The 21,865-nt window shown below is 41.1% G+C and overlaps 1 protein-coding gene across 1 annotated transcript in view; it reads right to left on the bottom strand.

The window, feature by feature from the left end:
• Positions 1–21,865, bottom strand: part of SYT17 (synaptotagmin 17) — a 680,897-nt gene that overhangs the window by 468,110 nt on the left and 190,922 nt on the right. The window contains exons 4-5 of the mRNA XM_085628853.1: positions 14,963–15,111; positions 12,427–13,046 (exon numbers count right to left, since the gene is read on the bottom strand). Coding sequence (XP_085484979.1) covers positions 12,427–13,046; positions 14,963–15,111 — 769 coding nt within the window. The remainder of the gene's footprint in view (positions 1–12,426; positions 13,047–14,962; positions 15,112–21,865) is intronic.

Raw genomic sequence — 21,865 nt, 5'->3', positions numbered from 1 at the left:
ACAAGCTCATATTTCAAGACAATCGGGTATTATTTGTAATTGCCAAGATGGTGTTTGAGAATAAACATGTATTGTCATAAAATTACAGTCCGGTGTTTGGGGAGGAGAGGAGTTGTTTTCCTAAATAATTAAGAGAATTCTTTTCAGAAAATGACACAAAAGTATTTCAGGACAAACAAGAAATTACAGACTCCAGCATGCTGACATTTAAGAACATTGGAGTATTTTTAGAAAATTATAATTCATTTAGAGACAAAATGTGAGTAGTTACTAAAAACGAAAATCTGGAATATGGGATTTGTAAAACTGGGGTTTCAGGACATGACAAGCTAGGATATGTAGACTTTTAAACCACAATGAGCTTGTATTTGGTATTTGAAGACAATAGCATTTTTCTGAAAATAACAACCCACAGTTAGTGCACATCAGCACACAAATCATTAAACAAATATAGGATGACCTTTGAGAAAAATAGTGTATTTTCTTAAAGTTAAATCCTGATGTTTCCAGCATATTTCTGACTACCCTCCTTACTAGGTGCGAAATGCATCCCCCTTCTATTTGAAATACTGAACCACTGTCTCTGGTAATGCTTTCTTTCTTGAAATAATTACCACCATGATATCCTCTTATAAGAATTAGTAATGTGGTGAGGCCGCTCCTTCTCCTTCCTCGCGGCCAAAGCCTGGTACACCCATCCGCTCCACCTCAGACAGATAACATCGCTCCCCATCTTCGCAAGGAACCTCAAAACCTGGCTCTTCGACAGACCTCCTCCTTGATGGACGGGAACCTGCACCCCCCCAGCGCCTTGAGACCCTTACGGGTGAGTAGTTGCGCTTTAACAAGCACATGATCGATTGAGATTCCAACCAAATTAGTTATCTTGCGGCATACCATACAAAGTGCCCTGAGGCTGCAACTGGCATTGGTCCCTCTATCTGCCCATTTGCACTTTGGTTTTACAGAAGGGGCCGCAGGTGCTTGCTGTTGTTCCAGATCCTGGGTGCATAGATGGAATTGGCCTGCTGCCTTATTTGTTTTTGTTTTTTTCCACTTTTAGTCTACAGACTGAAATGGTTCTAGCTACAGGTGTGCCAAGAACCACCAGAGATGGTGATCTTGTCTGGAAGATAAGTGGGGGTGCTGGTCGCAATAGCTTTGATGCAGGTGGTTTTGAAGATGGTGTGGGCCAGCAAGGGAGCCAATGGAGTCCCATCCAGATGGGATATGATGTGATCATATTTCTTCAGGCCCTGAATGACACATGTAGTGGCATACAGAATGCCATTATGGTGAGCTAGTATAAGCTGGAAGGCCATGAAGCAGGGTGTTACCACCATCCACCACCATGCTTTAACATTTTATTTTATTACCTGTAGTGTAAAATAATGTTACATTTATATTTTACAATAAAATAAATGCACATTTTTAAAATGATTAAACCTTAGTAATTTTCCCTATACTTCCCCATGAGGTAAGTGTAGTTGTTACACTTGTAAATTTGGCCACATCCTTTGTTTCAGGGGGTGAAAATGTGAAAGTCAATTAACAGGTGTAGAATTTCTGCTGTGTAAATAAATCTTTCTGAATAGATTCCTGATCGTGGGGACATACCTCCAGTATGTGAAAAATGTACACACAAATCATGATCCTAATTTGGACACAAACACCCACTTACAGTTGAGTTGCTGCTTCACTTGTCATGAGGACATTAGTCTGCTAAATTTGTCTATCTTATCTGCCCGTCTCCAGGGGATAGTGCTGAAATTCCAATAGTTCCTTGTGTCTACAAATGTGTAGATCATCACGTTTAACAGGGAATATCCCCCTACCTACGTTTCCCCTTGACTATGGTACCACATTTATGTGTTGACAACAGTGCTTTATTTGAACCGGTGGTTCACAGTGGGTGCCTCCGGAACTCATTTTTGGAGAACAGCACTTATTTTTCCTTTTCCAACATTTCCCAAGATCAAGAGAGAGAAAAACATACAAAATGAAAAGGGTGCTTGCGTTGGCGCTAGGCAGCTAAATTTAGCACCAATGCTAAGGGGGAAACACATTATTGTAAATACGGCACATCCCTGCATTTACAGAATGTCAGAGCGCAGCGCTACCAATTGTGGCGTAACACAGCGCTCCTCCATTGTATTGTAAATATGCCCCCAGGAACTTCCAATAGTGACATATTGGGGCAAGGAGCGTGTGGCAGTGGATTAAAGAGACCTCAGATCAATTCAAGACTGGCAGTCTGGATATTGGTCATGCCAACATTTATAGCACCAGCCTCTGTCTTTTGATTAAAGCTTCGGGCACCATCCCTCATACTTTAACAAATTTAGGTAACTGGATTAAAGAAGGCCACAAGGCAACTACTGCAGTTTTAGCATGTGTGGGATTTCAATTAGATGATTGTACTCAAATCCAAGAAGTTGCAGGCTCACATCTTCTTGCCTAAGACAGAAGATGGCACAAGCAAAAACGCTGCAATATTGGTAACATGTAGTCAAAGAAGAAGCTGACAGAAATGGATCTGAAATTATGATGATACTATACAGCATGATCCACTGGCACAGTGACTCATGTTAAAGTGAGAGTGACAGCCTAGGCGAAACATGAGTTAAGTTATCATTTTATGATTATATGTATCCTAAGAAGAAGTTTATGACTAAGAACAAATATGGCACCCTCTAATTCTGCTCTGGACTCCATTGTACGTAGATTTGAGAAAAATACTTAAAATAATAATAATCCACATTTGTAAAGTGCGAACAATCACCCGTAAGGGTCTCTAGGCGCTGGGGGCCGTCGGGAAGATTAAGCAAACTATTGCCCAGAGTCACATGGTGCTGGGCTAATCTGCCGCCGGCGATCGAACCGTGATCCCCAGATTCCAGAGTCAGTTGCCCTGGCCACGGCACCACACCTCTTCCGTGACAAAATGTTATTAATTGAAACACTATCACAGAAGTGAAATCAAAAGACAAAGGCAACGAAGGGATAACGTAAATCTTACGGCAAAACCATGGCGTGTAGACAGTAAAACTAGCAGAGTTGCAATATAAATTTTAAGGTAGCAGGAACAATTAAAATGTCACATTCTTGCAACTGTTTAAAAATCGTGTTTTGACTGAAACTTTTTGGATGGTATCAGAATGAGCTCAGATCATGTTGAGCAACGCTTGGTAGGCATTTGTAAGTAAAATAGCAACATAATAAACATCATATTTTTGTTTTGGGACTGATCTCTACTAAGTTGACCATAAGTCTCGAAGAGTGGAAGACTAGAAACATCACAAAACACATTATCTCATTCCTAACTATGCGAAATAGCTAAATAAAATTATAACATTAGTGGGCTCTTGCAACATATCACACTGTCGGTATAAAAGCAATGATTTTAATTACCATAACAATATAAATGCGACATTTACAGGAAACAGAGAAAATCACAACAGAAAAGAACCACATGTCATATCTAGGTCTGCCCACTAACTGACCTATAGCTGCGCCTTGAGATCTCACCCTTATGCCACGTTCATAATGGGGCCAATAACATTGTTTGGGGAGCAAACAAAACAGGATTGCATTGTGGGAGAAAATTGTGGGTGTCTGGTCCCACGTGTTGCGGCAGGTTAACGCTGCTGTAAATCGTAGGAATATATAGTGCGCATGTGGCATTTGTAAACCCTGGAATGTGGACTAATATGCTCCCTGGGCATCTTATTCCCCATTCCAAGATTTCTAACTTGAAACGATTAGCCATTTAAGGTCATGGTAATTTGTGCACACCACAGTAAGACAAAGTTGTGGGTCTCCAATTTGCAATGGCATAACACAGCCTCATTGTACTTCAAAATGCTCTAAATGTTGACTTTTGACCCTCTTGCTACTCATGTTAGCTCTAGTCCACACATTTTTATTTTGATCTTGGTTCAAAGTTTAGTTATATGGCTGTTATAATTTTTTATTCCATGATGTTGTCGCTCCAATAATATCCACAGCCCCTGCAGGGAGTCATGAAAAAAATGTAAAGTACTGCTGGTGTGTGTCTCTCATGTCCTGGTCCTTCTATTGTATTGCTTTATTGTGGCTGATTTGAATGTGCACTGCAGTTCTTCTGCCCCACTTTCAATGGACAGATTTCTCTTTTCAAGTAATTTTTACCAATGCATTACAACTGGCAAAAACGTGTGATGAGAGATTTGTTATCCCTGTGGGTTGAACATGTTTCAATCCTGCCTGCGTACATAGGAGGTGAGCTGGGCGACTGCTGGTATTTATAATAGGAAGTTTCAATTTTTATTTTATTTCAGGCTGGAACGTGTATGTCCGAAATTGAAATAATGATTTAACATTTCCACTTCAACAGTAAGATGAAAAACAGAACTGGCAGTCCCGAAGATGAAACAGCAATGCTAGTTTTCTGTGATGTATCATAGTTGAATCAAATGATATGTAGGTTTCAAGTGATGCATCCTAATGCCTTCATCAGGAGTACTCATGCAGCTTATGAAATTATGCAAACAATAGTGTCAACAGGTATTTGAGAGCAGGTGCACCAAGATTTGAGATGGGAAGTTATTTTTGAAGGACTAGGAGAAGTAATAAAACAAAGGGTAATTGATGAGTAGACACAAATGGGTACCTGACAAGGGAGAGGAGTCTGAGTGATTCTAGGGGAAACAAAGGGGTATGTGTTTAATTGTATTTGGAGGCAGGTATAAGGTCAGGTTTTTGTGGAGTTGTAGAAACTTGAGTGATGATAACGGGGAAAGTGCGATCGTGGAAAGGATAGGAACACGAGGGATGGTGGGAAAGTGGAAACTTTGGTGGCTGTTAGAAAGTTATTAAATGAATCACTGTGGGATAATGCAAACATGAGTTCTGTGGGGGGAGTAGGATGGTGAATGATTTTGGAGGGATAGAAAGAGGGGTTTAAGCAGGGAGGAGAAACCTCAGTATTTTCTGTGTTGGCCACCAGGAATCTGAAGAGGTGTGTCATATTCAAAATACTAGCGATTTCTAAGGACAAGAAACTTGAGTTCATGTGAGGGAGTAAGAACTTTAAAGATTGTAAAGGAGTAGATTTGTTTCTCAATACTTTATGGGGCTTATTTATGAGAGCCCTGCATCACTTTTGCACCACATAAAGTGGTACATGCGTGATGCAGGGCTCTCATAAAGATTTATGAAGCCACGCAAAGCCACCTTGCTTGGCTTTGTGTGGCCTCATAAATCACGAGTAAGGTGACACAGCGCAAATCGCAGTGTCATCTTACTATGCACCCAGGAGGCTTTCATGGGCATTGTGGTGGGGTTTCCAATGCAACACCCATGGAATTTGACACTGCCCCAGATTTACAAAGTGATGTAAATCTGGGGAAGCGTCAAATCCATATGCCTCCCGAGGTGAGGCGTAACAAGGTGAAATATGTTTGTTCTCCACGTTTTTTTCTCTTTCCATGTGTGCTGCATTCGAAAGAGGAAAATGCCTCGTAGGATTGTTTTTGTGCATGAAGGTACCCCTTCCTACACAAAAACAATCCTGCCTGTGCAAGAGTGGCTGCGTTGGCCCTAGGCTGCCAATACGGTGCCAGCACAGGCAGAAAGGACAGGAATGCACCCTACTGCCTAAATACGGTGCATTCCTACCCTTTCACTATTGCATAGGGCAGCACAGCAGGGTGCCTTGTTGCACTGTGCTACTCCACAATGCCATAAACGAGGCTCTGTGTTTAACCTCTTCGGTGCTCAGAACGGCCCACGGCCATCCGACGTCATGGTGGGCGTGTGCGGAGGATGGCCGGGGGCCGTCCAAAACACGCCCACTTATTAATTCTCCCTCACAACGGGAGAATTCACGCAGCGTCGAAGGGGTTAAATAGATAGAAAGCATGTGCAAACAGGGTGCACATCTGACCTAAACTCAGAAAACTGAGAACAGGAGGAATAATTCGAATTGTTTACTGATTCTCATAAGCAAAAACCTTAAATTGCCATTTCATATGCTGAAACATAATTTGTATTGCTGTTTGAAATAATAAAGAAACTTCTAGGTAGAGTTATAAACCTAGAAATATAAAGCAGATCGTATGAAGGAAAGCATGGAAAGCCCAAATCACTGCCTCTACAACAGTGAGAACTACTTATTAAACTAGCCAGCGACAGAACCCAAACACATAGTATAAATGTGATAGGAGATGGGGAACACCAAAGTAACAATGTAAAACAAGAGAGAATTACAAAATGTTACACTTAAAGTATAATCTAACAAAGCAGATCAAGTCTTTCAAAATTAATTCAAATGGGCTCCAGCTCGCCAAATGGCAACAAAATAAGTCCTATATTCATTTGACTGTATTCACGTTGCTTCCAAACATCATTAGCCACAAAATCACTTGTTGAATTTCAGACATATCGTTTTCAGGAACATGCAAGATTGTGAAAGAGGCGATCACCAAGTGTCAATTATGGAGATCAAGTGTATCCTGTGAAGTACAGCAAATGCAGCTTATGCAGATGTTCACATCAAAAACATATAAATATTATGATATGCACTTTTCTTTGCCAATGCCCTACATTAATCTGTCTCCAAATGTCCCTAGTGTTAGAACTGTACCAGAGTGCAATATTTTTTAAACGGAAAACGTTTATGAGATAATTGTTGCCCCAAATCCATAAAACAATAACAATGCTATTGCAGTGTTGAACATCACTTTTCAATGTTTATTAACATTCACAATTTCATTATTGCAATCACTAACCCTAAACCTTTTTAAAAACCTTATCACTAGTTGAAGTAGGCAAGAGAGCAGCTAAAGCTTTGTGAATACCAGTGGCACAGATTCAAGAACCCCAGCATACGTCGAAAAATGTAAGTATTCATCACACACAAGTGTGTAACCTATATAATCTCAAAAGAGATTAAAAAACTGTGACTTAGTTTTTCAAAAATTGTGGATGGGTAGAAAGGTCTTCTACCAGTATATTGTGTTTTAAGTATAGTCCTACAAAAATATTGTAGTCAGTATATAAGTATAGATATACTATACATATTTCTACATATATCATCCTTGAAAATATAGCTTGACAATATAGATTTAAGATATGTAGATGTGCAGTGAAGAATAGTAAATCTATGATTATGTATGTATACTTATTGTCACAAATTTCTAATATAGGATATTTTGACAGACAATTGAGTAAAACTTGACAAAATATGGGTGGTAGATACTTGAATGTTTATGTGGGTCCTTTTCATGAATTGGTTGGATTTGTCTCCCAATTTTACTAAATCGTATGTTATAGAAACAGGCACGCATGCGATTAGATCAAAGACCTTTAAGGCAGACACCCATATTTTAGCTAAGGTTCCGTCTTCTTCATACCTGAAATCCTATTTGCAGCAAAATTAAACTGGAAACACATGCGAAGTGAAGCTAATGGAGATGAAAAAACCAATGGGCACTTTCGCAAATTATGCTCATAGATTAGGCGGGGTGATTTTAAAGCTATACCAGTCTTTTTGCATTTCTAAAGATTTGTATTGTAGCAAGGTCTGGGGGTACATGGTGGTCAACAAACTACAGACTGCACAAAATAACCTAATGACGAATGCTGAAGGCCCCCAGGGTACCCCCTCATTTTCGGTACAAGAAGAATTAGGTTTTAAGTATATAACTGACGTGGCGGCAGTCAAGCCTTTGTTGTGCTGGGTGAAGATCTGGTCTAGCGATGAGACAGCTTTTAATCTCTCAGTTATTCTGGACTGCCTCTCACTAGACCATGCATTCAAAATCCCATGGTTACAGCATGGTAAGGAGACCCTCGCTGCTCTAGGAAGAGCAAATCCTTTCTTGAAATATTACACTATGAGGCCCTGAGATATGAAAATAGTAAAAGAGCTGTTTTACAAATACACCATGGCCTTCCGTGAGGGGAACAAGCTCAGTAAACCCATGGTAAGAGGGCATGTTTTAGTTAAATCAGGCCAGGGTATGGAGAAATATCTCTCAGATTTGTAATAACCCGTTTTAGATTCAGTCAGCTCCACCATCTCTTGGCATCCCTGGCTGGCTTTGTTTCACATGTAGAGGACAGAGGTCTGTGTGGCTAGGACGATAGGTCCCCACAGGATCCCCTACATTTTGTTCTGTTATGTAAATATTTCACTCACCCTAGGAGGTTGTTTCTTAAACCCCTTTTAAAGACTTAAGATTTAGACACGCCCATGTTGCTTTATTGTATCTACAGCTTCTGACTAATGAGCGCACGTTTTATGTGTAGTAATGAACATTTTGAGAGCAGCACTAAGATCCAGAAACTCCATGTGTGACTGACGGCTGGCTTTATGACCTTGCACAAACTTTTATATGAAATTTTAAATAAATTGTTGCTGTTTTAAATGTAGTGCCTTTTTATCTTTTATGGCTGTGATTACTGCTGAATAAAGGTTATTATTATTATTATGTGGGTAGAAAAGTGATCTCCTGAGGAAAGTGGAAAGATCAGTGACTATGGGCCTTATGTAGGTAAATTACATTTACCACTTCATAAATACCGAATTTTTAACGATTCGGTATTTATGAATCGGTAAATGTAATGTAGGTAAAAAAATACCGAATCGGTAAGTGTCGGTATTTTAGAAGCGGTATTTACCGATTCGGTAATGGTAACCTGTATCTCATTGATTCCTATGGGCCAGGAGGCCCATAGGCATCAATGGGAAGCCAGTTACCATTACCGAATAGGTAAATACCGAATCGGTAATGGGGGGAGTTCAATCAAGGGTGGCAGGGTGTCACATTGACACCCTGTTGCACCCCTGATTCCTGCATGTGTGCACATGTGGCACACATACATGCCCTGAGGGCATGTGTGTCTGCCACATTGCACACATCTAAGGGCCAAATAATGCATTAACAGAGACATTTGTCATTTACCACCAACTCTCAGTTGGTGGTAAATAACGAATCCCCACACCCACCACACACTCCCCCTACATCTCATTTCTGTATTCGGTATTTACCGATTCGGTAAAATTACCGATTCGGTAATTTTACCGATTCGGTAAATTACCGAATACAGAAATGATCCCCCTACATCTCACAAGCCTAAATACCGATCGGTAAAGGTATATTTACCGAAAATCGGCCGTTACCGACCGGTATTGGGCTACCTACATATGGCCCTATGTGAGGTATGAAATGTGAGTGACTGTAGGGAAGTCGATAAACAAGAGACTGTGAGCTAACAAGAACTGTAGGGATTGTGGGGAGAAGGATCATTCATGATTGTGGAATGGTCACAACTAAAGCAATTCCGGGAGATTGAAAAACTGCAGCCTAATTTTAGATAATGTATACATTTGGGTGCACCTGAATGTTTCTAATACATATATCATTATATTATTACAATGAATATAAGTTAGCATCCAGGAAATGTCTATTACAAAGCTTATAGCCTAGATGGAATGCAGATCCACTGGAACAAAGATGGAAAAGCCACATAGCTGACTGAAATGCAAATCGGATGCCGACTTAGGGAGAGCTGATAAAGATTTTGGAAGGGCTAAAGCAGTCACATAATTTAGCACCTGCATGCACCTAAGCTTGCCATATACCATACAAGCACTCATGCATAGTGCAATATGATATTAAATAATACTGTTGAGTGTGTGGAAAGCGGAAACCTAATGCGGGTCATAAAGCTTGCCCCGTCCCACAACACTGTTTTCTGACTTTTGAATCAGCCAAGAGCCTTAACTTTTACATGGATGATAAATTATCCTTGGTCAACCATGTGAACCAGTTGTTGGCCATCTGCTTTTCACTGTTGCGTGTCTTGCATAAAATCTTACCACTTCTTCCTGTTTCCACTCACCCTATGGTGGTGCAGTTGACCGTTCTAAGAAAATTGTACTAATGCAATTCCCTATTCCTGGGCTCTCTTTTTTTTTTTTTAGAACAGATTTTATTGATTTTATAAAGGTTCCAAGAGTTCAAGTGACATGAGACAGGTAATGTCAGCAAATATGGGCTCAATATAATGGCAATGTGATGTCCCTCCCATCCCCGAACCCCTCAGAGTAAACACAAACAACATTATACCATAACCTTGGTATAAACCATAACATGCAGTGTCTCGGTTTGAATCACAGTTACATTGATATCCCTCATCAAAGCCAGCGTGTCCAATTGGGCTCTCTTTTTAGAATCATGAACTGGCTTAAGCGAATTCAACATGCTGCTGTACGACTGGCACTTCAACGGCCTCTATATTCATCTGCGTCGACCGCCCTTGATGCATTTGGTAGCTGCCCGTTTCCCTAAGAGAATGATCTCTCTGTTGTGTTCATAAGGCCTTACAGAAGACAGGTCCCTTATATTTTCAGCACAAGGATGAACACTGCACTTCTACCCAGTTGTCGCTCTTTTCTGACGCAAATTGTCTGATTGTCCCAAAGTTCAGACAAGAATGTGGGGAGGCAGATTTTTTGGGTTAGGGCGGCTCCTAGGATTTCAAAAGTGGCTCTATATGCTTTAGCTCACTGTTGCCCTGTTCTCTACTCGGATTGGCATTTACCCAGCGCCAGGAAACCTGTATAGGTAACAGCTGGGCTATATAAAATGATAAACGCAACAAAAAATAATGTATTTTTATGCAGTGCTTCTGCCATGTCTAAGCACTGTAAATAATAGGTTTTACTATTAACCAACTTACTGGTTCTCAATTTACCGTCAAACAGAAGCAGGTCTACATATCTTGGACTGTAGTAATAATATGGACTTTGACTTTCCAAATGTAGTTACAAAATTACGAATATAACCATGGCTCGCACATTTGGACACATTTTATTTCTCCACCTTTATTTTCAAAGCCACGAGGTACATGCGTGTAAATGTACATAAATAAGGACAGTAAAAATACATAAAGCTTCTGGGGAAATCCAGCCACAAGCCAGCAAAAGAGTATGAGAACAACATATGTCTGTGTCACTGCACACTCTTGCCGAGCGAGCCGGGCATCTGCCCAGTGTCATCTTGCTGCTTCAAAGGCAACAGCTAATTGGACATTGGTTTCCCGGGAGACAGCGTTGGCTCAGGTGACAGCAGCCACGTCACCCGAACGTGCGCGGCAGGCACTTCCCTACTCCCAGCCTGAAAGTGATTTGTTTTATCAGAAGAAAACAAGGCTCGGCCATTGTGGAAATGCACCGCTAACCCGCGTGTAGTAAACCCTACAGCTGTTGATGTTTGACTAAAGTCTATATACTAACACAGCAGAGGAACAGAAGTAGGAATTGTTATTCTATCGGATTCATTTCTTTATGTTTGCTTTAGATTCGATGCCAATGTTTTATTCCTTTAATGCTGTTTTGTGTACCCGAAATAAATATTTTTAATTTGACAAAGCAATTCCTACGTGCATGATACGGTACCTAGTCTATTTGTCATATTTTTGGGAATGCTGCAATGTTAGTTCAGTCTGTGCATTTGAAAGGCTGATTTTCGCTTAAAGAAATCGACGTGCATTGAACTTGCTAAGGCGAAAATGACTTCACAAAAGTCTAGCAGGATTGTGGCTGGAAACCTGTGAGTGTTGCAGCTTTCCAGGCCAACCCTGGAAATCTTTATGAATTTCAATCGACATCCAGGCAATGTTGTTAACCTGCAGATTTATTCATTTTTTTAGATTTGGACCCTGAGATTTTTTACACTAATCTATGTTTAATGTTCAGGCTCAGATGCTATTGCACCATGCGATGTACTGATTTAAGGCAATGTAGAAGCATGGTGGTGGTGGTCGGGGCGCGGGGGGGGGGGGGGTGAGGGCAGTATAAATACTATTGCAACCCTTAGCAAACCTGGGACTTGGGCATATATGGATACCAGAACACAATATATTACATGGACACCTATCTAGCTGGCTTTTAACGCTATGCAGCGGAAGAGGTCTTATGCAACATTAGAAGCCAATAAGCTAAAGATGTTTTCACTAAAGGAGTGTGTTTCATTATCTAGAACAAGATTTGCTGGGAAAATAGTATTGCATTTTTTTTAACAAAAATCTCAGATTTGTCACCTTACAGAGAGAGTTTAAGAGAATCATCAATATTACAGGAAAGCTAACCACTACATGTACATGCATTCAAAACAATTTGGGTCACAGCACAAGCAATCCCTGTCATATGTAAAATAATCCCAAACAGCTAACATGCAGCAAAGGTTGACTGGTTATTTTAGCATCCACGTTTCACTCCTTAATGATTTAGAATATTCTAAAAGACCTGAGCATTACAGAGACCTCTACGCTCACAGAGGCAACTAATATTAAAATATACATATTTAATTTCCTAAATCTGACTTCAGATTCTGTCAAAGACTTCTGACATAATAATAAAACACGAAAATGTATTACCTGAGAACTTGGAACAAGGGATTTCCACCAATGTCCCCCTTTCACAAGATCCACTTCATTTAAAGGCATTGAAACTTTCCCGATGACACAGTGGCGGGAGAATTTATCAAAATCCACTACTGTTAAAAGAAGAGTCCTTCTTTGGGCTTCCAAAAATTGTATTTCAAATGTATATCTCTCCTCAAACACTGGGTTCTGAGTTTTTCTTTTCACTCCTGTCTGCTTCGAATTCTTCTGATCGGGCAGGAGGCATATCTTCACATAGGGATTTGAATGCGCCATGTCTTGCTTTGCCCCATCATAGGAAATAGGAGGCGGCAGGTCTCTGGCTTCAATTACTCGTACTATTAAATAGTTATGCAAAAGGTCATATTGTGTGCTGAAATGCAACATGCCCAGCTGATACTTTGTTAAAAGTTCATCATCAGTCAAAGAGTCTACATCATCACTATTAGAATCAAGAGAGTAAAGCCGGGGTTCAAATTTTCTAAAATAGTCATCTGGGGTGTACGTTTTCCTTAGGACGGATGGTTGAACGATTTCCTTTTTAGCTCCCATTGCCGAAAATTCCATAGGCTTGATATCGATAAGAGGAGAACTTGGTCTTCTCGACTCAAGACCTAAATAATGATAAAGGTTCCAAGTATAAAAGATGTGAAAAACTGTTAACCTGCAATTAGAACTTGCACACAAAACTACAATTATCTGCCAAACCATTCCATCAAAATTTATTGAGTTACCAAATCAGTATCTAGTAAGAGATACCAAATTGTTTAATGCATCCCTGCTTATCAAAGTGGTTGTGCACTGGTGATTACATCATCTTTACCACAAGTCACATTTTGCTCCTTGATTTCTTTGATACATATCTGATAATCTTTATATATCACATATCATATACTAGGCCAAAGCTACATACAAAGCCATGTTATTGCCAGGTTTGAGTTCAAGAGGTGCAACAAGGGAAATACCAGAGGACAAGCTTTCTCATGCTGTAAACAAGGTGTCTGGAGCACAACCACAGCACAAACTACGCGCTGTCCTTCATTCTGGAATGGATACGAAATGTCATCTCTCCAAATAACACCTCTAGTCGTCATTGCTATGGAACACACAGATCCACTGACCCTTTGGGTTGAGGAGCAATTAGAATGTCCACCCCTGTCTCCCACTGCTTTTATATATCAAATCCTGAAACATGTCTTATCCTGCATTTAAAAAACTGACATCTGCCAGGTTTATGATATATAATATACAAGGCATACATATAAATTAACCGCATTGGGAAAACAGTATCCATCTCTTTCACCCATATAACCCATACTCAGATTGTTTAAATGCTACCAATAGTGCCTGTATGTTATGGTCTGATTACCTTATTTGTGTATCTTTTATGCTGATATAACTTATTAAAATGTTCACCCTCCTTTTTACCAGCCATCCCATATCACTTTAGTACCACTGATACCTTTAGATTTTTGCAAATTAAAATGTCTATGTAATTCATATCCCATTTCCATGTCATAAACTAAACTCTTGTTGTTCTTCATCACAGGCGACCAACAACAAATATGTAATAGACGAGATGAGGTTTGTTGATTGAATTTAAAGCAATGTGTGGTCTATAAAGCTAGTCACAGTAGCAATGCAATCCATATGCTCAATGGGATTATTTTACAAAAGAAAAAATCAAAAGAGTGCAGACATTTAAAGCACTAAGGGCGAGAGGTATAGAAATGTATAGAGATTACACATTTCAGATTAATCCAGAATTATATTGACAATGTTCTCATGAATCAGGCCTCAGCTGTCCAAGAGAATAAAATATTGCAAATACATTTTAGCATTTGGGATTTGTAGCGCTTCCCTGAACATAAGAAGTGAAAATACTTCAATGGTCCCATAAGAGCACAAATGAGAACATCTGTATCTTGCAAGGGCTACAGTGAAAATGTTGTATACAAAGTTGAAAGTCTTTTTAACTGTAGATATATATATTTGTATGTAAAAATACAAATATATATTTCCACAGTTAAAAAGACTTTCAGCTTTATTTATAAAAAGGGCCTCTACATTTTTTCTTTCCGTATTCTTTACTTACATTCTTTTAAGAAAGAAGTAATTGAAAGAGTTGCCAGGATTAATTCCAGATTTTCAGAATATCCACATAGGCGAATTTTCTTTCAATTAGTTTAAAAGAAACTTGTGTACATGGTTGCATCGGAGCTCCCTTTTTAAGGAAAAGTGCATTGATTTCCATTTGAAAACATTTGAAGTGGTGGTTTGAAATGGAATCGAATAAAAAATTGGACATCTATTTGCATGCATTATAAGATATATCAAGTCAGATGAATCTCAACTTCAAAAATTATTTTTAAAAACCAACTGCATCAGCCAACTGTCAGTTTATGTATTTATTTGGAAGTTTTGAAGAGCTCTATGGGTTGCCTTTCAATTACTTCAGAGTGCTGAATTACATGCCATATGGAGTGCATGAAAATCGCCTATAGATAAAACTTTTGAATGCCTGACTTACTTGAAATACGCCTTGTGAGACTATAGGTGGACCTCGATGTATCTGAAGATGATCGTCTTTGGTCAGGTGAGCTATCCTGCGGCGTTGGAGGAGGCTCACTGGCTGCATTATCCAAATCACCTTCTTTGTCTTCGTTTTGATTGTTAATCCTGTTGGAAAGATATTTCTTGTAATACAGAAGTGCAATTTTTATCTGGACAGACATTTTGATGATTTCTATGAGAAACAGTTTTCTTATAAACATATAATTCCCTCTCATCAACAATTCACAAACAAAATTATAAGATAAACACATTAAAAAAAATTGTGATTGTCCAAGAGACATTCACAAGGGCAAGTGGGGTGTGTCAGATGGATACCATTTAGATATTGCAACACATGGAGCGAACATGCCTGGTCATTTGTATGGTTTGAGTCCAAAAATTTTTAATAGCACCCACATTCAGCATCCACATATGGAACAAGCATAATAATGTTCATGTTTTTTCATTCATTATACATAAACAGTTGACAGGAGAAATCAATGTTTCTCTTAGTGTTATATTTGACTTTTAGTTTTGATTTGTGTTGACAGAATAGGCCAAGGCCTGTTCATTTCAAGAAACCTGAATAAAATGTATGGGGGGGGGGAGGGGGGGCGGGGCAGGCCGCGATCAAAGATGATCGCCTAGCTGTGGTGCTCTGACACCCAGGAAGACAAAATTATGCTAATTCCCCTCATCACATCTGTTAATTTATGGCAGGCACCCAACTGCCGCTCCTCTGAGCAGTGGGGACCCAATCAACCCATCCTGTACAGCTGAAGATCGCCCATGGTGGTGGTGAGCGTGATGGGTGGGCGTGGCCTGCTGGGTCTGTGGAAGTGTGCCACCTTACCTGGAGCCCATGCCGCCGAGTGGAATGATGGCTACTGCCTGGTCTTGATCAAACCATTTGTAGTGAGAGTCGGACCTTCTGCTGCCACACAAGAGTTGTTGCGGACTGAACAAGCCTGGCGGTCGGCCAGGAGAGACGTACTGGTCCTGGGACAGTGCAGGTGGTGAGACACCCGGAAACCTAACAAACCAGCTGCACTTCATAAGCCTGGTGCTTCACCTGGAACCTATGAGGCAGGCCTCGTTGCAGTGAGCTGTGCCTGACATTTGGGACACTGAAGCCTGCACATTAAGAGCTTGCTAGCACCGAGACTCTCCTGCAGAAGAGGTGCACATTCAGGGCACAGGCATGGACTACTGGAAGCTACCTCTGTAGGGAAAGCAGTGAGACCATGATTCTTTCCATCCCTTCCCGCCACCCCTCTTTTTATTCATTCCTTTTTTCTCTTTTTGCACCAGAATCTTCCTTTCCAGTGGACCTTGTTGCACTGCTGTAGAAACACATCACTCTGATACCCTTAGGGCACTGCCAAAACTGTCTCATCTTACCCCTTACTAATGATGACCTCGCTGGCCATAACTAGACTGGGCACCACTATGGTCAAATCCCGATCAGCGCCAGAGTAAGCTCTCCTTTGAACAGCGCAAGGCTCTGAGGGATCACAAGGTGACTAAGACTCTGTAAATCGAGGCACCCTCAGAGTCAGCGGAGGGAACTTCATGGCTCCTGCTAGAATTAAAAGCTAGTCTTGCCGCCATTGGTGGGAAATTGGGTTCTGTCACTACGCATTTAGAGAGCTTCACCGAGCAGCTTAAGACAGCTTCACCGAGCAGCTTAACAGACATGCCACACCGTTGAAAGGAGTGGAGTGCCATATTCTGGTGGTGGAAAGCATGAACATAGACCACTCGAACAAACTTCAAGCAGTTGAACGGTAACTACTTGCTGCAGTGGCCAAAAATGAAGACTTGGAGACACAAACACAACAAAACATTATTTGAATTGTGGGGCTGGCTGAATCCACCAACACAGTCAAGATGAAACTCTTTGTAGAAAACCTCTTGCTGGAACTACTCGGTTGTGACAACTTTAGAGACATGTTTAGGGAAGAGCGTGCGCACTGCTCGCTGACTGTGAGGCCGGTCCCTGGCAAACCACAGCACACCTGCTGAACTACTGCAACAAGGATGTGGCTTTAAATCTTGCAAGGGAGCAGGGGCCTTTTGCTATCAGGGCAAAGAAATTTCAATCTTTTCTGACTTTACAATAGTGGTGCAGTACACCAGGTGGATGTTCCTTGAGGCCAAGAGACTGCTACACCATAAATGTGTTAAATATCCCATGTTTTACCCTGCACAATTGCGTGTCCTTATAGGGGATAAACCACAGTTCTTCACAGACCTTAGGGTGGCCGAGGTGTTTCCCACATGACACCGACCTATCAAGACGACCACCTCTACAAGAGGGTCTGACTCCATATCTGCCGCCCTAGGGCGTAACCGAGGTGACTTTAGTGACAATGACTGGACAGGCACTCAGTATCCAAGTTCTCAAATTGAACCAGGCAGTGTAATCTATATCCTGCATTGTTTAATGTTTGGTGGTCTTCAACGAACAGGGAAGGGCTCATCCTATTAGCCAATTTTCTGTGATCCCTCTTGCTGGAGGATGACAACCAGTCAACTGTGAGCCAAGCCCGTTTGACAATGGGTACATGCTTAGGTTTTGAGGACACGTTCACTGATAAGTTGGGTGGTTAGTATGGGCAGGGCATCGGTATTTTATGCTAAGTGCTGGGAGTGGGGGAGGTTTGCATTTTGGATAGTCCTAGTCAATTACTTCTGTGTGTTATTGTTCGTGCAGGATCTCATTTATATCCCGTCACACATCACATAGTCCAACATTACCTGTCCACTTGTTGTTTTTTGCACCATTCCCACCATGACTTTAACACACTACAGCACCAATGCACCTTGCTGCAGAGCAACGTGGCCTCCTCGTACACTAACGATTTGCAGCATCTGTGGCCTAAATAATGCCAAAAAACGCAGGCAAGTTCAGACATATCTGTATAGACATGATGTGTCAATGGTTCAACTACACGAGACACACCTGTGGAGTTTTATATAACTTTCATGAAGACTCTTAGGCCACATCTCCATACAGTCTTCCACAAAGCTCTCAGAAAACGGTGCTTACCCCCACCACTATGGGAGGCAATCCTAATCACACTACTGAAACCCAATAAGGATACCCTTCAAGATGGATCCTATTGGCCATTACCTCTCCTAAACATAGACAGTAAATCATGGCCCGGGTCATAGCCAACTGACTTACATGAGTCATCAAGGGCCTTTGAATTGGTGGAGTTGCCATTCTTGCACGTAGTGTTGGGACAGAAGGTCCCCGGAGCTTACATACTCCACATGATCTTGCTGCTGTTCCCCAACAGCAAGGGTTCTGATTACCAGAACACTTTTGTGCCCTCTCTCACTTACCAGATTCACAAGACAGGAATGCTCTCTACCCTGCTATTTTTTGCTAACGCCGTGGAGCCCCTTGCCTGCAAGCTGCGACAACACCACACACACAGGGGAGTGCCATTCAAAAATCATTGCTTAATAGGCTCATTACATGTGTACAACATCTTGCTGTTTCATTAGCACCCAGAGGAGAACCTATCCCTGGTTCTTTGCACCATTGAGCAATTCGGTGGATACTCTGGAATATAAATAAACTGGAGGAAAACTGAGATTTACCGACTCTCACACACTACGAAATAAATTGCTTCTGAATATCCAATCCAGTGGTGTGAGGATTAGATCATAAAGATGCACAGAGAGAGTGAGGTTATCATGCTCATCTGTGGTTCAGCAATGTCCTGCTTACAAATGCAAATAGATCACTAGATAAATCTACTTCTGTCTATTGCCGGGTGAGTGGAAATATTCATAATGATGGTCATGCCTCACTTTTTGCACTTATTCTTGAACATACCAATACCCCCTTCACATGAGTGATTTACCACGCTTAGGTCTGAGCACGGGTGGCTCACCTAGACCCAGGGTCAACTCAGAATACGTTGGAACTTACTGACACTCCCCCTGGCACAAGGCGGTTTAGCGGTACATAACCCTGAATTATGCTACCTAGCAGCCCAAACAGTCTTTGTGATATACTGGTATCTTCCCCAACTACCCAGTACAACACATCATGGTGGAAGTGAAAAAAATCACCCTGGGCAACTTACAAACATGTCTTTTTATGAAACCGACCTATCCGATGGGGATGGAGGACATGGAGGCGGTGACTGTGGTTGTATGGTGGCATACATTAAGAAACAGAGTGGGCTGCACTGTGTTACACTCACCTAAGCCCCCCGCTATAGACAATCCTGCGATCCCTTAGACACAAGAGGCATTGGTCAAAATATCGCTCTGAAAACAGAAAATCCAAGAAATGGGACATCTATTCCATACCACATCCTTTTTAACAGCTGACAGAGCATCTAACAATACACTAGACAACTTCATCTATCACAGACTCTGACACTCATTCAAGGCCTATCTCCCAGAGTTCCAGCATGAACCAAAGGAGTATACCACCTCACACTTCTCATTGACTTACAGTTCGCACACAGGTGGGTTGCACACATCTACAAACCTTACATTGAAGGTACGCCCAGAGAGCCGCATCTCAGCCATCACACAATGGGAAGAAGATCTGGAACAGTATTGGGATCCTTGAAAATTGACTTACTGCTGCACCAAGATTAAATCAATTTGCATAAATTATAAGCACAAACTTCTACACTTTTAGTTCCTCCAGAGACTGTATCACACCCCACAAAACTACACCAACTAGACCATACCAGACTGCACACATGCTCCCACTGTCACCAGCCACTGGACAGTTTTCTTCATCTGGCATGGGAATGCCGATCACTCACCACTTACTGAACAGAGGTGCTGACTGAGATCTCACATATCATTGGGTACTGGATCCCTACCACTCCAGACATCGTGATGATGGAATATGTAACCAAACTGCCAAATCCTGCCAGACGGTTGGTGGCATTACTACCAATGACAGCCAAAAGAGAAGTTGCTAACACTGGATGAGAGGCCTAATGTCCACAATGCAGGCATGGTACCTGGTGTATTGTAACACCAACACTGAGTTATATGCAAACATTCTACCTGCCAAATCCAGGTCACATGACATAAGAGCATCTTTACGCTCTAACATTCTCTTGACAGCAGCTAGACCGGACCCCACTGACACATCAATGCATAGTCTGACAACCCCAAATGACTTAACTGGCTCTCTGTGTAAAGCCCAAGAAAATACATAATGTCGGACGAACTGATGTTTTTTGTCCCTTGTAATTAAAGTAAAAAAATGGGCATTAGCCCATGAGAATGTATATCATTAATTATGCACTGCATGCCTCAAAATTACACTAGAAATATAGGTGCCAGCATAGAGAAAATATTATTAGAACATTGGAATGTTGGGAGCTCCATTGAAGACAATGGAGTTCTACCTGCTTCTACGGGCCGGTAAAGGCGCGCAGAGCAACATTCCAATGTCTTACAAAGGCCTCTTGGAGCTCGAGGGGATTTAAATCCCCTCGAGCTTCGTGAGGCCTTGTTTTATTTGTTAGAACATTCTGCCCTCTAGTGGCAGAATGTTCTAATAGCCTTAAAGCCCTTCGTAGCAGGGCTATACCGGCTGTTAAAGTCCCGCTACCTTGTTAAAGTCTCTCGCCTTCGGCTCGGGCCTTTAATAGCCCTTATAGCCCGCTACAGCGGGCTATAAGGCTATAACATGTCATGGTTATATTCGAATTAAAGATATTTTGAATATGTAGAGTGAAAACTGCCTATGAGTCACCTAGACAGTGGTAGCTCCACAGCTGCCAACCCTCAATTTCAGTGCTGACAAACTAGTGTTGTATCCCTTGTATTGCCTCATGAGTGGCTTAAAGCTCAAAATTCATTTGAAATACTTCAACATCACTGCCTCTTGAGTGGCTTGGAGCTCAAAATGCACCTGAAATACTTCAACATAATATTAGCTGGCTCACTTATGCATGAGGCTGACGGTTTCAGGTAGAAATATAAAATGTACCACACTTAAGACAGGTAATACTATATACAGATCGCATGAAGACTGACTGCCAGTGGGTGCACTGGAGTGATGTTCTACCCGCCTGCCAAAGGACTACACTAAGAGGAATTTTCCATAAAACAGCTATCATTATTTGGGAAGCCAAATTCCAGATTGTTACAACTTTAAATTACATTCAAAAGATGGAAAATATTTGGAGACTTATTGAACAGAAGGGCTAGTGACATTCTAACACTCTTCCAGGCATGATATGAACCAATATAAGAATTAACTCATGACCAAAGATTGACAATTTTCTAAGCCCTGAAAAAGCCCTAGCTTGCATGCCAAAGTAGGGCAAAACATGTGTTGACTGTCCAATCAATTGCAAATACCTTCAGTAAAATAAATGTAAATGTTATTGTTGCATCAAAACTAAAAAATGGTAAAACGTGTAACACAAATTAACATAAAGACGTTATAGGTGAATGTATTCTTATTTACCATGTTTATCTGTTAGAGAAGCAGTAGGCCCAACTCCTCTGAATGCACTCACCTCACCCATCCATACACATAAAGAATTAATTTAGCATGCCCATATATAGCACAAGAACCACTGGGCCTCTCACACACGACTGTAGGAAAACTTGTGTTCACACAAAAAGCAAATAAGCTGCCGTAAACCCACACAAACACACATCAACACACTTGCATGCACATGGTTGCTGTGGCTTACAAAAGTACATAAACATATGCCTCTGCAGACAAATCTAGAGGGGCATTGTGATGCAATCGCACATTTAATCTGTGCATTGGCGGACCACATGGCTCTAATTTAGTTTCAGATCACTTTTACATCTCCCGTATGTATTCAAAGAAGCTGACAAAGGAAAGATGGAAACCATTTACACATGT

Source organism: Triturus cristatus, chromosome 10 (genome assembly GCF_964204655.1).
Source record: "Triturus cristatus chromosome 10, aTriCri1.1, whole genome shotgun sequence".
In the NCBI taxonomy this organism is placed as follows: Eukaryota; Metazoa; Chordata; class Amphibia; order Caudata; family Salamandridae; genus Triturus; species Triturus cristatus.
This window is presented reverse-complemented; position numbering and strand designations above follow the sequence as displayed.